The 14,456-nt window shown below is 42.7% G+C and overlaps 1 protein-coding gene across 2 annotated transcripts in view; it reads left to right on the top strand.

Annotated features, from left to right (window-relative positions):
• Nucleotides 1-14,456, top strand: part of Myzap (myocardial zonula adherens protein) — an 83,571-nt gene that overhangs the window by 24,622 nt on the left and 44,493 nt on the right. For both annotated transcript variants that reach the window (XM_047538564.1, XM_047538565.1), the window contains exons 4-9: nt 2,285-2,377; nt 4,412-4,525; nt 7,578-7,730; nt 9,131-9,256; nt 10,208-10,336; nt 13,919-13,998. In XM_047538564.1, the coding sequence (XP_047394520.1) occupies nt 2,285-2,377; nt 4,412-4,525; nt 7,578-7,730; nt 9,131-9,256; nt 10,208-10,336; nt 13,919-13,998 (695 nt within the window). The remainder of the gene's footprint in view (nt 1-2,284; nt 2,378-4,411; nt 4,526-7,577; nt 7,731-9,130; nt 9,257-10,207; nt 10,337-13,918; nt 13,999-14,456) is intronic.

Genomic DNA, 14,456 nt, shown 5'->3' with positions numbered 1-14,456 from the left:
ACAGACCCGCTTCCAGGTGGCAAAGCACGTCATCTTTGCCTCCTTAATCTTCTGTTTTCTCATGTGAAGGTTGTGGAGCTGGTCTCATTTTATTTAGTGGGTTTACAGATAGCGTACAAAGCCACTGTTTTTGTAAAAAGTTTTTTAGTTGTAGATAAGCACAATACATTTATTTTACTAATTTATTTTTATGTGGTGCTGAGGATGGAACCTAGTACCTCACACATGCTAGGCAAGCACTCTACTCTATATAAATTTTTGGAAATAACATTTATTATTACTTTTTAAAAAAATTTAAAATAATTTTTTAGTTGTACATGGATACCTTTACTTTATTTATTTTTATGTGGTGCTAAGGATCAAACCCAGTGCCTCATACATACCAGACAAGTGCTCTACCCCCAGTCCAAGAACATTTATTATTGAATTTAAAAAAATAATAAGTGCTTAGCAGAAAATGTGAGGAAAAGGTAGAAAATCAATACACACACATACACACAATGTGTGTGTCAACCACCAACTTCAAATCCCCAGTTATTCTACCTCCCAAAGACAATTTTTAGCCATGTGGAGTATTCCAGAATGCCTTTATTTTATTTGTTTATTTTTATGCAGTGCTAAGGATTGACCCAGTGTCTCACACATGCTAGGCAAGCACTCTGCAACTGAGCTACAGCCCCAGCCTCCTGTCTATTCTTAACAGCTCCGGCATTCTAAGCCTCCAGTATTTTCCTCAAGGAAATACTTAGGTCTTTCTCATTTCTATATTCCAAATAACATACTGTTGCTTTAGACGTAAGCCTTCTAAGTAGAGTCGCAAGTCTCAAATTGCCCAGGACAAAGATGGCAGGTTCACATCTGTGACTGGCACGTGCCAGAGTTGCAGGGCTGGTTCTGACCTGTAATTACCAAACTCCACTGTGATCTGCAATGCAAAGTTAATTTCCAGTCCCACCTTCAAATCCATCTCGGGCCTGGTCACTCCTAAGTATGTTTATGGGTTTGTTTGCCTTCTCCCTGGTGAGCGGCATGCTGGCTGTATTGGCGTCCTCTGATATTCTTCAGTGACAGAGACACCCACCTCAAGATTTCACCACTCACCACAGATGGCAATACATGAGCCAGCTCAGGGCCACAAATGACTGTTGTTCCATCTGCCCACAGTGGAAAGTCATGCTTTTGACCTAATTTTCCCAAAATGTTTGCAGTTAATAGCAAGAAAGTAGACTCTATTATTAGCATTTATGGGGGAAGTCTTGGGGTCTTTCTTGATTCCTTTCTGCCCCTAAATCACCACCAACGTACAGTGTAATTAAAAACACCGTACTTGCTATGCACCTTCAAAATTAAGTCTCCCAATTCTGTCCCCAAACACGCACATTCTAATGAAACCTGTTGCCCACAAGTCCTTCCTAAGGTTGATATTCTAGAGTGAGCCTGGAGGAAGCTCCTTGAGATTTCCTGCCCTGTTTGAGGATTCCTGAGCACTTTATTCATCTAAGGGCATCAGAAGAAAAGAGGAAGCAGGATCTGTTTGTAAGGCTTATTGTTTTGTTCAAAAAAATGTTTAATGCCCTGGTACTCTTCTGACAGTCACTACTGAGAACCTCATATAGTGTTTATGTGAATAGTGTTTGGGGGCCACTTTCACTTCTCTTATACTTGGTGCTTTTTGGACAGTTGGTTATTATTGAGGAAACTGTGTTGAATTTTATGAACTACCCAGCTATGTTTTCCTGTCTTCCATCTTCCATTAATTGCTTTATAGCAATCAGAGCAGAAATAGGGAAAATTAGAGGTTGATGTCTGGTCTTTGATTCTTTGGTCCTCTTAGCTATGCATTTTACAGAATCACCTGTTGCAAGTTTCTACTTGTAAAGATATGTGATGGGAAAAGGGAAGACCTTGCCCAAATGTGGTTGGAAGGTGACTGATGAATTTCTAAAAACCATATTTTCCTTTAGTTTATTATTTGGATAACTAATATTTCTTAATCATTATGTTATATATAACATTTGGATTATTCTCTTGGTTTCTAACTAAGTTTTGGATCATCTTCTGTAATTTACTGGATGTCCTATACTTGAGATAATAATAATAATAATAATAATAATAATAATAATAACAACAACAATGAAAATTCTCCTTCTTCTCCTCCTCTTCCTCTTCCTCCTCCTCCTTCTCCTTCTTTAAATGGAGCCCTTCTCTCATTAGTAAAGTTTTGGATATCTTGCATGAAAATGTAAAAATGCTTGATCTCTAATTAACATTTTTTGGCCTGCAGGTAAGAGCCACTTTGGAAAAAGTAAGGAAGCGGATGTATGGAGACTATGATGAGATGAGACAGAAGATTCGCCAGCTTACCCAGGAGTTGTCAGTAAGTCCATATCTCAGGACATGGCTGTTCTAAGGAATGGTAGAACTTGGATACTTCCTCTCAGCAGCTGGTTCCCAAAGATGCTTGAGTATACAGTGTGTGTGCATGTGTGTGTGTGTTTTAATGAATAGAACCACATTTTAAATGAACTGAGGGAATTTTATCACAAATTGGACTTTATTATTTAAAGGAAACTTTTGTGGCAAGGATAATCTTCTTCATATTTGAAGCATTTTCACCAAAGTCTATTCCTAATATTCCTAAAAGTTTATTATACAGATAAACTCTCACATATGTGAGAAATGACTTATGGATGAACTTATTTATTGCAGCATTGCTTGTAATAGTAAAATGATTGGAAACCTAAATGTCCATCAAGAAGAGGAAAGTAAATTTTGTTATATGTCTCCAAAAGAAGCCATTCAGCTGTAAAAGAAAAAAAGGAGTACCTAAGTCCTTTGAAAAAAGATAGGGAAAGACTTCAAGAATGAAAAGAAAAACGTAGAAAAATCTGCATAACAAAATATCCTGTGTTATGTGAAACAGGAAGAAAGAATAAAAACATCAGGATTATTTTGTATACACACAAAAGTGACTAAAAGATAATCCAGAAAGTGATTATTAACAGTGGCTCCTAACTGGAGGGCAGAGGAGGGCATGGGGGTAACCTGGCGGATGTGACAAGACTGAAAGGGGAATTTATTTCAGTGTGTGCCTTTTACACTTTTTAAATGTTTGCACCATGCTAATGTATAACCTACTCAAAAATTTAAGAAAATAAGCTCCCTGTAGTTGAACCAAGCTAATGCTTGTGGGATTTAGAATGTTTGTTATTAATCATCCCAAAGATAGGAGTCTGTGTGCACATGTGACATCCCTTCTGTGAGAGTCAACATCTGCAGGAAAGAGGGCAGTTGCTACAGCTGTGCCTGAGTTTAGTTCATGGCTGGGCTGTGGGGTTTCCTGCTCACGCAGGCCTTCTGGCCTTGATTATAGGTGTGGGACTATGTAAACATACCCATTGGCCCATTTTTTAAGTGACCTGGAGGAGGGGATATGTGACATTCTCACCTAATTATGGAAATTGAGCCTGTCAACCCCTGACAGACACTAATGACTATCCTCAAAGCTGAAGGATTGAATTTGTAATAGAAGTATAAACAAGACCTGCCCATTGCTTCCCATCATCATCTCTTGCACAGCCTCTTTTTCTCATTCTAGAACTGTCCCAGGAACCCCACCTCTCTGCCCACGGTGTCTTCACTGTCCATACTACATACTGCAGCCAGATTAGGATCGCTAAATTATTATCTTATAAACGTGCCCCTGGACAAGAGCATGCCCATGCTCAAGTCCTGGTTTCCTGTTTCAGCCCTCCCTCTCCCACCAGCAGGGTGAACCTCCTGCTCTGCTCTGCCAGACTGTTTCCTATGACCCCCAGTCACACGAGGCCTACCCCTGAGTCTCGATGAGAACTCCTGCCCCTGGTCCTACTGCCTGCTTGCCTCTCTACCCAGCCCGTGGTAATGTCTAGCTCGAGACTGGCCTCCGATGAAACTTCCTCAGACTCATTAAACACACACACTCAACTGAGACAGCAACAAAACAACCCTTACGAATTGGGTGAGCCCAATATGTGTTCTGTCAGTGGTGAGGAGAAAGGGCAAGATGGTAGGAGTCATTCCAACTGGGTTCTCCTTCTAGCTCTGGCGTTTCTGAGCTGTTTGACTGTAAGCAACTCACTTAACACCCCTCCTCTATTCTGCTTCTTCCCCTAAAGGGCAGTGTAACTCCTGCAGGTACCAGGAGGCCTCAGTGAGGCTGTAGGTGGATGTGTACATACTACCCAAAGGAGAAGTAGTCCTGCATTTCTACTCTCCGGGTCTCGCAAGTGTTGACCTTTCATTTACAGCTTTACTGTAGATATTGTTGAAGCGGATGTGGCTACTCTCAGAAGAAAGTTCCAGCTTCACTGAAGATGGCTGTGGGTGTGTCTGGATTGGTTTTGAGTGACTGTCTTTTCCATCTGTCCAGGTTTCCCATGCTCAACAGGACTATCTAGAGAGTCACATCCAGACCCAGTCATCAGCCCTGGATAGTTTTAATGCTATGAACTCAGCTTTGGCCTCGGACTCCATTGGCCTGCAGGTATTCATCTGCTCCCTGCTACATGGCTCTTTCTTGCTATAGGGCAGCTGAGCTTAACAGGGGGTCCTGTTCTTTTGTAGTGAAGTCACAGAAAGCCTGGAGCTCATGATTCAGAGTCCTGTAAGCACAACCACTGTAAAAACTGTGTCAGGGAGTTGCCTAAGCAAGTTGAAGGAAACTTTTCCAAGCTGAGACCCTAACCCTTTGTTTTACCCTCATTAAAATGGGACTTTGGTTTCTGAGTTCAGTGCTAGTGATGTTATTTGCTCCATCAGATAACTGACTGAGTAGTCCTCAGTGTCTGTGCTAGACACAAAACATCAACGACCTTCTCCCATTGCCCTTGTGGCTCAGGAAATTCTACCCAATCATAGAGAAGACAGACTTAGCCAAAGACAGTCTATACTTTCATGACAAGTAGCTCCCAAGGGCTGATAAGCACATTTTCTAAATTTAGAAATTATTTTGCAATAGAAAGAGTCATGTGCATTCCAAAGAATGTCTTATACAGAGATACAGAAAGACCCAGTATCCTACATTTATTAATCATCCTCTTGATTATTTTGATTCCTTAGGAGCCAACCATTCAGTGCTTCCCATTCTTACTCTTCTAATCATGTACTCCCCTACCTAACATGTAGGTTATTTTGAAGCTGTTCAAAACAAATCACTATGTTCACTCAAAATAGCTTCCCTGAGCCTTACTTTCCAAAGACATAAACAGTGTTTTTTGCCCCTCCTTCAATTTCATTGGACTCTTATCTTTTTACATTCTTCTTAAAAGTTGCACAGACTATTTCAAATCCCTCCTGGTCCTCTATAAATAATTTAGTGGATAAGCAAACAGATTTTCATGTTGGGCTTCTCCACTTCCCCCAGGACCTGGTGTTCTGTAATAACAGCTCTATCAGAGTATGGCAGCAGTGTCAGCAGCAGCTGGCCACTGTCCAGCTGTGGGTCTGGGTGGGTCTTGTGTTTGGGTTTGTCTGGGATGCCCATTTCTGGCGGGGCCTTTGAGTCCCATGCTTTTCCTGGCTCTCTTTTGTGTATGCCAGTTTCCCCTAGCCCCAGGCCAAGTTCCACTTTGGCTCTGGTTTATTCAGGATCCTTTGTTTTCCCTTCCTCTTGTTACCAATGGGGCTTGCCAAGGCTCCCTTCCCTTCCCTCCTGGATGCCACCTCACCCAGCCCACCAGGAAGAGTTCAGATTTGGTTGGTGTCTGTACTTTATTTCTGTTTTTTTTTTTTTTTTTTTTTTTTTGCCAGAAAAAAGATTTTTTTCCAGGTGATTTTCAAACTCTTCTGATGTGGCCCCTGATTTACCTTCCAGAAAATATACCCCAGAGGTCAGCTGTTAGAACAAATGCAGCCTTAACCCAGGGCCCCTGACTGACTCCTAGTTATTGTCCAGTCTCTCAATCCTGAACATTCAGAGGATCTTTATAACTAATAGATTAAACCAATGTTTGAATCCTAAGGTTGTTGGCTTCTTCCACTTGTCATTATTATTGAACAGGGAAACCAGACCCTTGATTTGATTTCATAGACTATCAGTGCTGTAAAGAACTGTTGAGAGGATATCTATCCCTCTTGTTTTATGGATGAATTGAGGCCAACATAGAGAAATGATGTGAACAAGGTGTCTAGCTAGTGGCAGAATAAAGATTAGAAGAATCCTGGTCTTCTGGTCTAGACTGTGAGATTTTTGTGGACGCAAGAATAGTATCTGTAGAGCCGGAGGGTTTGGAGATGGGGGTTGGGCTAGGTACCTTCTAAAGCCCTTTGAAGCTCACAGGTTCTGTGAGTCCCTGCCTTCAAATGGCCGCAGTATTTCCTTTAATATCTAATTACCTCCATCAACAATTCTTTTTCCTGACTCAAGTAGGTTTTGGATGAGACACTTCTTATTATCCAAAGGAGGGCTGAGGAAACTTCAGAGGCTGATTACCTAACAAAGAGGACAGAAGTGTTGGAAATAGTCCAGCACCAATTTCGAAATCTCCTGAAGTTGTGGATAACTTGGGGAGGTGGCAGAAGGTGCCTGTAACCCAGTGTTCATTGGTGAGAGTTCTGGAGCTTATGGAAGCCGTTTCTCTCCCAGGAGGGTTAGCCAATAGAAACTGAAGTAATAAATAGTCACATTGTGAATTTGAACATTCTTGCCCCAGTGGGTGGCCTGAAACAATAATCCCCAGACTCTTGACACTTGCCAGACACCTAAGTCAGCAAACTCTGTTCCTCAGTACTTCTTTATCACTCTTCTCTGCCTAAGAGAGGGATGTGAAGCACTTGGGGCATCAGGGTCATGTCAGCCATGTTGTTAGCATCCTGGTGGGCAGTAATAGAATCACTAAAGTGAGGGTCCTTTAGCAAATCCCATACAAAAATATATTAAAAAGATAGTGCACTACGATCAAGTGGGCTTTATCCCAGGGATGCAAGGTTAGTTCAACATTTGGAAATCAATAAATGTGATTCATCATGTCAACAGACTTAAAGTCAAGAATCACATGATTATTTTGATAGATGCAGAAAAAGCATTTGATAAAATACAGCATCCCTTCATGCTCAAGACACTAGATTTCTCCATTCTGTAAAGCCTGTATTTTGTTTTCTAATTTCATTGTGGGAATATGGAAAATACAGAAAAAAAAAGAAAATAGATATATTTACTTCTATCACATAGTGAAAATTATTATTTGGGGTTGGATTTACTAATGGAATTATACTATACTTACTATTTTCAATCCTGTTTTTTTCCATGAGAAGTGATGTATTATAAGCGTTTTTCCTTGGAAAGACTCTATTTTAATCCATTTCTATTCATCCTCAGCAGTGGCAAGTGGTGTTGGCAACAGCTGTGGGAGGTCATGGGGGAGATTAACTGGTCAACTCGGCCATAGGACAACAACCACATGACCACCATGGGAGGCCCTTGGTCCCTCAAACACTAGGTCCCAGGGTAGTCTGAAAAAGGGATGTGGAGCACATGACCCTGGTCATGTTTTCTCACACCACTAGATCTGGTTTTGTTTTTATTTTCATCCAAATAGAAAACCCTTGTGGATGTTACTTTGGAAAATAGCAACATTAAGGATCAAATCAGAAATTTGCAGCAGACGTATGAAGAATCGATGGACAAGCTGCGGGAAAAGCAGAGGCAGTTAGAGGTGGCACAAGTGGAGAACCAGCTGCTGAAATTGAAGGTAAAGTCCATGAGCCCACATGGCCTGCTAACCTTTCCCCTCTTCTCTCGCCTCCCATCTTCAACTCTTCCACTTCCTTTTCTCCATTCTCTTTTTGGTTAAAATTTCTCCCCCTTGTGGGCAATCCCTTAGGATGAGGCTTGAACTAAAAAGGTTTGTTGCTGAAAAGAGTCTGAAATTATTGAATGAAGTCTTTTCCTGAGCACAGTAGCTTTATCTACCTATTTATTCCAAAAATACTTATCGAGTGTTTACTGTACACATTTGTCCTGTGTATTCCTGTTTGGAATGGCATATCACCAGACATGGAGGGACATCATTAGGTGGCTTGGCAGTCTTGCTGCTTCCAGAGTCCAAGCCTCCAAGTTCAGGCCCGTTTCAGACTGATGCTTGTTTTTATGCTGACCAGGGGAGTTCAAGAGGGTTTCCCTTGCCCCCTACTTTTCCTCTTATTTTATCTCCCAAATAAAAAAAAAAGTTACAGGCACTCAGGGTCTTTTGCATGACCTGAATGTGGAGTGATCAGGCCTCAGGGACAGAGCACTTTCCTGCAGTCTGTGTGCAGTGAACCAAGACTCTCAGCTAATGATAACCTCTGATTGGGAGTTTGCATTTGGTGGCTTCTTGATGCCAACACTTGCTTAGCAATGAGAAGAGAGAATTAAAGGGCCTCAAGAGACTTGTCACATCTTTGGAATAAATATAACTTAACCTATGGAGGTTAAGACTCCTCCCTTATCCTGAGGGCAGCAGACTCAGCTCTCTTGAACAGTCAGTTACCTGGAAGGAGCACAGGAGCAAGCCCTTGGCAGCATGAGATTGACAACACAGAGTCTTGGAGTGAGGACCAGGCCCGGGCAGAAAAGAGGTCCCAGCTCCCCTAATTTCAGCCCCGCCCACCCTCAGTACTACTTAGTTGTCTCATCTCCCAAGCTGTGCTCACTCAGGCCACTTAAAGTGCCCAACTTAGTGTCCCCATTATGTCAAAATACTGCCAAATGTAACATTTGGGAAAGCATGCACGTGGGGAAAGATGAGTCCATATTTCTTATTTTAAATTTAAATGAAATCTCACCTAGAGACTGGTTTGGCCAATGCAACCAATGGGATTGTGTTGAGAAGTTGTTTCTACCTTTTCATACATTTACACATGTAGATCACCTTTGTCCCAACACCCTGAAAAAAATCAGTGTACAGTGCCACTTTGGTTTGCACCCTGCTCACCCCTCTTCCTCCTTTCTTCCCTCCCTGTCCTGAGAGTTCCTTCTCCTTCCCTCTACTGAGAGCTCTGGGTGACCAGCTGGCTTCCTCTGTGTGTCCATGCATGAGACATTCAGGGAAGGCTGCTGATGGCCCTGGGACCTGCCAAAGCTGCAGTTCTGAAATGAGCCTTTTGGCAGGTGGAATCTTCCCAAGAAGCCAATGCTGAGGTGATGAGAGAGATGACCAAGAAGCTGTACAGCCAGTATGAAGAGAGGCTGCACGAGGAGCAGCGGAAGCACAGCGCCGAGAAGGAGGCGCTCCTGGTGCGTAGTGCAGTGCCAAGTAATGAGGGACGTAGGTGGAACAGGCTGGTTTCTTCTTACAGGGACAGTAGACTGGAAGGTGGTAAGGGATCAGGGAATTTGTTGCTCATTCACTTCCCTCCTGTCTTTCTTCCTGCCTTCATTCATCCCCTTCCCTGCTCAGAATAGCCCCGGTCTCTGTCTCTAAATGCATGCGTTTCTCAGCTAACCATTTGGCAGCATCTCCTTTCTACCTGAAATCTCCTGCTTCCCCATCCTGGAGTCTACCTGGGCTCCCTAAACCCTCTGTAAAGTGCCACCCTCTCCATGCCTGGATCTCTTCCATTCATGCATCTAGAATTGTCCTCAGTCCTTGGGAAGCCACTTCATCCCTCTGCTCTCTGGGGTGGAATTCTATTATACCTGTCACAGGGTTGGGCTGTGTGTCTCACATTTTGCTTTCATAGGAGAGCATACATTCTTTGCAAAGGGACTACATATCTGCCTTGTCTGCTTCCTTAGAGCTTAATAAATGTGCCAGATAATGGACTGGGATTTTTTTTCCCCCTTAAGAGTGAGTTGGTGTGTTGCAGAGAAATATCTAGGAATTCTACATTCCAGTCCAGATCTGGCCCTAATTCCCTTTATACTATTGGCAAATACAATGACATTCTGAGCGTCTGCTCAATGTTACTTAAACCTTCACAGGCTCTTGATGCCTTTGGTATATAAGTTTTCAAGGAGAAAAGGAGAAATAGTATTGAGACCCATTAGAAAACCATGTGATGTGTCTTAATCCAGAGGTGAGAACCAGAATCACAGAAGCTGAGTTCATCATTTGTGACAGAATTAATTCCTGAGGTTTTGCTTTTACAGGGAGATCATGGTTTAATTAGGCTGGAGCTGTTTGGACCACATTGAGTAGCCTGGGTAGTCCATGCCTATACTGAGGACAGTATTATTTCTTTGCAGGAAGAAACCAATAGTTTTCTGAAAGCAATTGAAGAAGCCAATAAAAAAATGCAAGCAGCAGAGATCAGCCTGGAGGAGAAAGATCAGAGGATTGGGGAGCTGGACAGACTCATTGAGCGCATGGAAAAGGTACCAGACACAGTTGCCCACTTACCCAGCCGCCACCGTATTTCCACAGGTGCTGAAAATACAGAAGCCCTCAACACTGATTTCTCTCAGCCCTCCAGTTTGCAATTTAAAAAACAAAAATGCTATAAAATAAAATATGAGGAAGTCCAATAGAGTTTGAATTTTTCCCTTAGTAACTTTGATCACTTAATTTCTATGCTTTTTAAAAAAATCATACATGAAATTCTTTACAAAAATTCCTTTTTTAGCAGCTCTGCTTTGCTGGTGCTCCAGACAGGCATGTAGTTTACCCATTGAGTAATCCAGCCCTATTGGGATGCTCAACCAACACCCCAATCTTGTTGTTTCTGGGGCATGAGTCTGGGGCATGTTGACTTTTCCCTGACACGCCTGGAACTAGGAGGAGCCGAGAAGGCCACATTCTCTGTGCATGTGGTAAACAGACTGAGGGGCGGGGGTGGGGGCCTGGGAGGCAGGAGCACAGCTGAGATAATGAAGCCAGTTTAGAGAAAGGGAAGAGGCTGGAAACTGGACAGGTAGTGGAGAAGAGGGAAGTGGGGCAGGAGAGAGGAGAGATGACAGGAAGGAAGAGGAAGAATGGGTGACATTTAGAATGGATGACCCAGGAGTTTAGGGCCAAAGGTGTGGCTTGTTTCTGGGAAAGGACTGACTCTTTAGGTGCCTATGGTTGCAAATAGAGATGACCTGTCAGGGCTGACATTATTTGCACCCTGTAACTCACTCTGCATGATGAGAATCTCCAAACTGATGATGGAGACTGGGAAATGACAATGAGCAAGGTCACGGTCCAGTCTTCCAGGTACTTGAGAGGAGAGGTTCCCTTACATACCCCTTGGTGTCTGCAACAACTCCTTTATGGCCCTCTGATAAGGCGGGTTCTGACAAGGGAACTGCATTAAATTCAGTGCTATGGAGCTTCTGGGTTCACTAAGGGCTCCTTTAGAGTAAATATCCTAATTGGGAGTTAGTTATGCTCTCACCTCCACACCTGGGAAACAGAATCCCACCTGTAGTTTGTTGGCTTATTGAGGACTGATATCAGTATTGGCTGAAAGTGGTCATGGTAGTAAAGACTTGACAATGGGGTTGCTTTCTACAACCTGGGTGAACTTCTCCCTTATCACCATTCTCCTACAAAGCAGCTGGTTAAGTCAAACATGGTCTCTAGAGAGCAGGCAGCATGGGGGAACTGGCTTCAGCAGTGAAGCATCTTCCAGAAAGACTGTGTGTGTGGGTTTCGAGTCAGACATACCCAGGGCTTGCACCTTGCCTCTCTTCCTAATTGTGTTTTCCAAACCCAGTTTCCTCTTCAGAAAATGCTGATTATGTTAGTTCTTATCCTAATGGCTTTTGTGAGATGTAAATGGGGAAAAAAGTCCATGCCAAATGCTAACTAAGCATGGTACTTGGCACATGGTAAAGGGCTTAAGAATTTATGAATTTATGACCCCAATTTTAATTTTGCTACAGTTTTGCTTAAGTGTCTGCCCCAGCAGTCAGCTTTCCCTTAGCAGGTGGTCTTCCGGGTACCCTTGGCTTTCTGCGGGTTTGTAGTTTGTGCCCACAGATTTCCATGTGCAACCCTTACGTGAGGCTAATGGGAGGGAAGGCCAGTGAGCGGGTGAGGCCAGCCCTCCTTGCCAGCATTTAGGGAACACAAAAGGTTCCTCAGATTCTGTTGGCTTTTTCTTTAGTGACTGAAAATTAATTGTCCTTTCTCTAAATCTTCCTGTCCATTTAGACTACAGAAATGCTTCCTTTATTTAGCTAAGATTAGACATACCCACTTATACTATTTCCCCTTCAGGGATAAATCTTTGAAAGCAGGCATCTGGCCAGATCTCCGTCCCACTCCGTGTGAACAGCATGTCCACAGGCGGGAACAGTGGCAGTGTTCGTGTCCTGCTCTCCTCTACTTTTGCATTTTGCTTTAGGACAAACTGTGTGCTTCTGAATGACTTCTGTACTCTATATGTCAGTTTCTGCTTCTCTCACTGAGTGTGATAGTGGAAGCACCTTTGTTTCTAATCAGGGAAAATCTAAGGAAGGTCTCTCCCAGGGACTCCTCGGGAATAGACAGCATTCACAAGTGTAGACAAATTAAAGAAATCATTGTGCAGTGTACATTGAAGATTGGTTGTACCTCAGTGTTTAAAAATAGAATATTCTGTAGTTAGGTCCTGTCCTATGGTGTGACCCTCTATGTGGGTAGTGGAGGCTTTCCCATTTGTGAAAGGTCTGTTTCCCTTACTTCAGGGCTGATGGCATAGCACACAGGCCAGACCTTACATGAATGTGTGTTTGCTGTGGAGCCTTGAAAACAATAACAAAGTCCTAGCAAAAGTCAGCCTTCCTTCATTATTCCAACATGCCCTGTCCAGGGTGGAAACTCCCAGCCCCGCTGGCTTTCCCTTTGGTAATACTGCTTGCAGCTTCAGAAGGAGTGAGAGGTAAATTTTCAAAGATTTGTTTTTAATAACTTGGTGGAAAAGAGGTTTGAAATAATTGGTAGGAGTTTATTGGAGAGAATTCCTGAGCCTAGAGATGAGGCACAGAAGTTCTTAGAAAAGGATTGAAAGTAAAATACTCTCCTCCCACTTAGTGAGCAGGACTTGATAAACTTCCACTTTAAGGGAAGTGTATCACATTGACATTGATAATGGATTTCTAGTGCAATTTCAGTGATGATGGGCACCATGCTTTTATTAACATTTTTCTACTTTCTTCAAAGAAATGATTGTCCAGATTCTTACTTTTTTAAGTTAAACTTTAAAATTTACATATATGTGATAAAGGATGTGTTTCTTATTATGTCTGTAACAAATTGCCACAAAGTTAGTAGCTTAACACAACACTAATTCTGGAGGTGAGAAGTCCTCAAATTGAGATGTTGGCAGGGCTGCTCTCCTGTCAGAAGCTCTAGAGCATCCTTTTCCTTACCTTTTCTACCTTCTGGCGGCTCCTGTATTCCTTGGCGATGGTCCCTTCCTCCAGCTTCAGAGCCAGCACTGTAGCATCTTCCAGCTTTTGTGAGTCTAACTCTAATAATTCCTTCCGATAAGGGCCCAAAGATCCTTCACCACATCTACAAATTTCCCCTTTCTGTGTAAGACGACATGCTTACAGGACATGGACATCTTTGAGGGGCCCATTATTCTAACCACAGTGTGTGTTTTAGAACTGACCACACCTGTGTAAGCACCACCAGGTTAGAACATAGGACATCACCAGAACCCCAGAGCTACTAACTCAAAGCATTGACTACCATTATTTAGAACTATAAATTTACATAAGACATCTGATCTTGGGCTAATGGAATACTTTTTAAAAAATCTTGAATGTGGTTTTATCCAGGGTACTGGTCACTAAATCCATAAATACTGCTGTAAATGCACATCATCAGATCTGACACCTTTGAACGTTGTTTGGACTCTGGGTGAGTGGTGTAAAGCCCAGGGGGACATCATACAGACTTGAACCCACTAACACTGGAATTGATTGACATGTGCAAATTTGCTGTGTAACTCCTGATCCATTGATTACAATATCTATTGATTTTAGGAACGGCATCAGCTGCAGCTCCAACTCCTAGAACATGAAACAGAAATGTCAGGGGAAATCACTGATTCTGACAAGGAAAGGTAAGGGGAAATGCCCTTTGTCATGCAGTAGATTTTGAAGGTGGGTACGCTGTTTTTGTGAGCCCATTTGATCCCCGTGTTTTTACACATATGGTCATCGCTTTTTAGAAACTTACACAAGTGTGACACTGGGCTGAGAGCATCCAGTGTGGAGCAGGCTGCCTTAGGCGCTTACAGCCACTTTCCCCTCCAAGGCTAGATGTCAGCACACTAGAGCACATCAAAGATGCCGCAAGTGCAAAAGTTCAGTCTATAAATGTTCTCCAGAGCCTCGAGCTCTGCAGGATGCACCTTGTTGATGAGAAAACTCATCAACTGTGACTAATACTGTTTGTCCTGGAAATTAATTTTAAAATGCTTTTGTTTGTTTCCAAACCTTGACTTGCCCTTTGGCTATGAGCATATAAAACACTGGATGCAGGAGTAGTTTACTGTCCCTCTAGATATGGAAAGGCAGA

Source organism: Sciurus carolinensis, chromosome 2, assembly GCF_902686445.1.
Source record: "Sciurus carolinensis chromosome 2, mSciCar1.2, whole genome shotgun sequence".
Lineage (NCBI taxonomy): Eukaryota > Metazoa > Chordata > Mammalia > Rodentia > Sciuridae > Sciurus > Sciurus carolinensis.
Note: the sequence above shows the minus strand (reverse complement) of the source record. Positions and strands in the feature narration are given on the sequence as shown.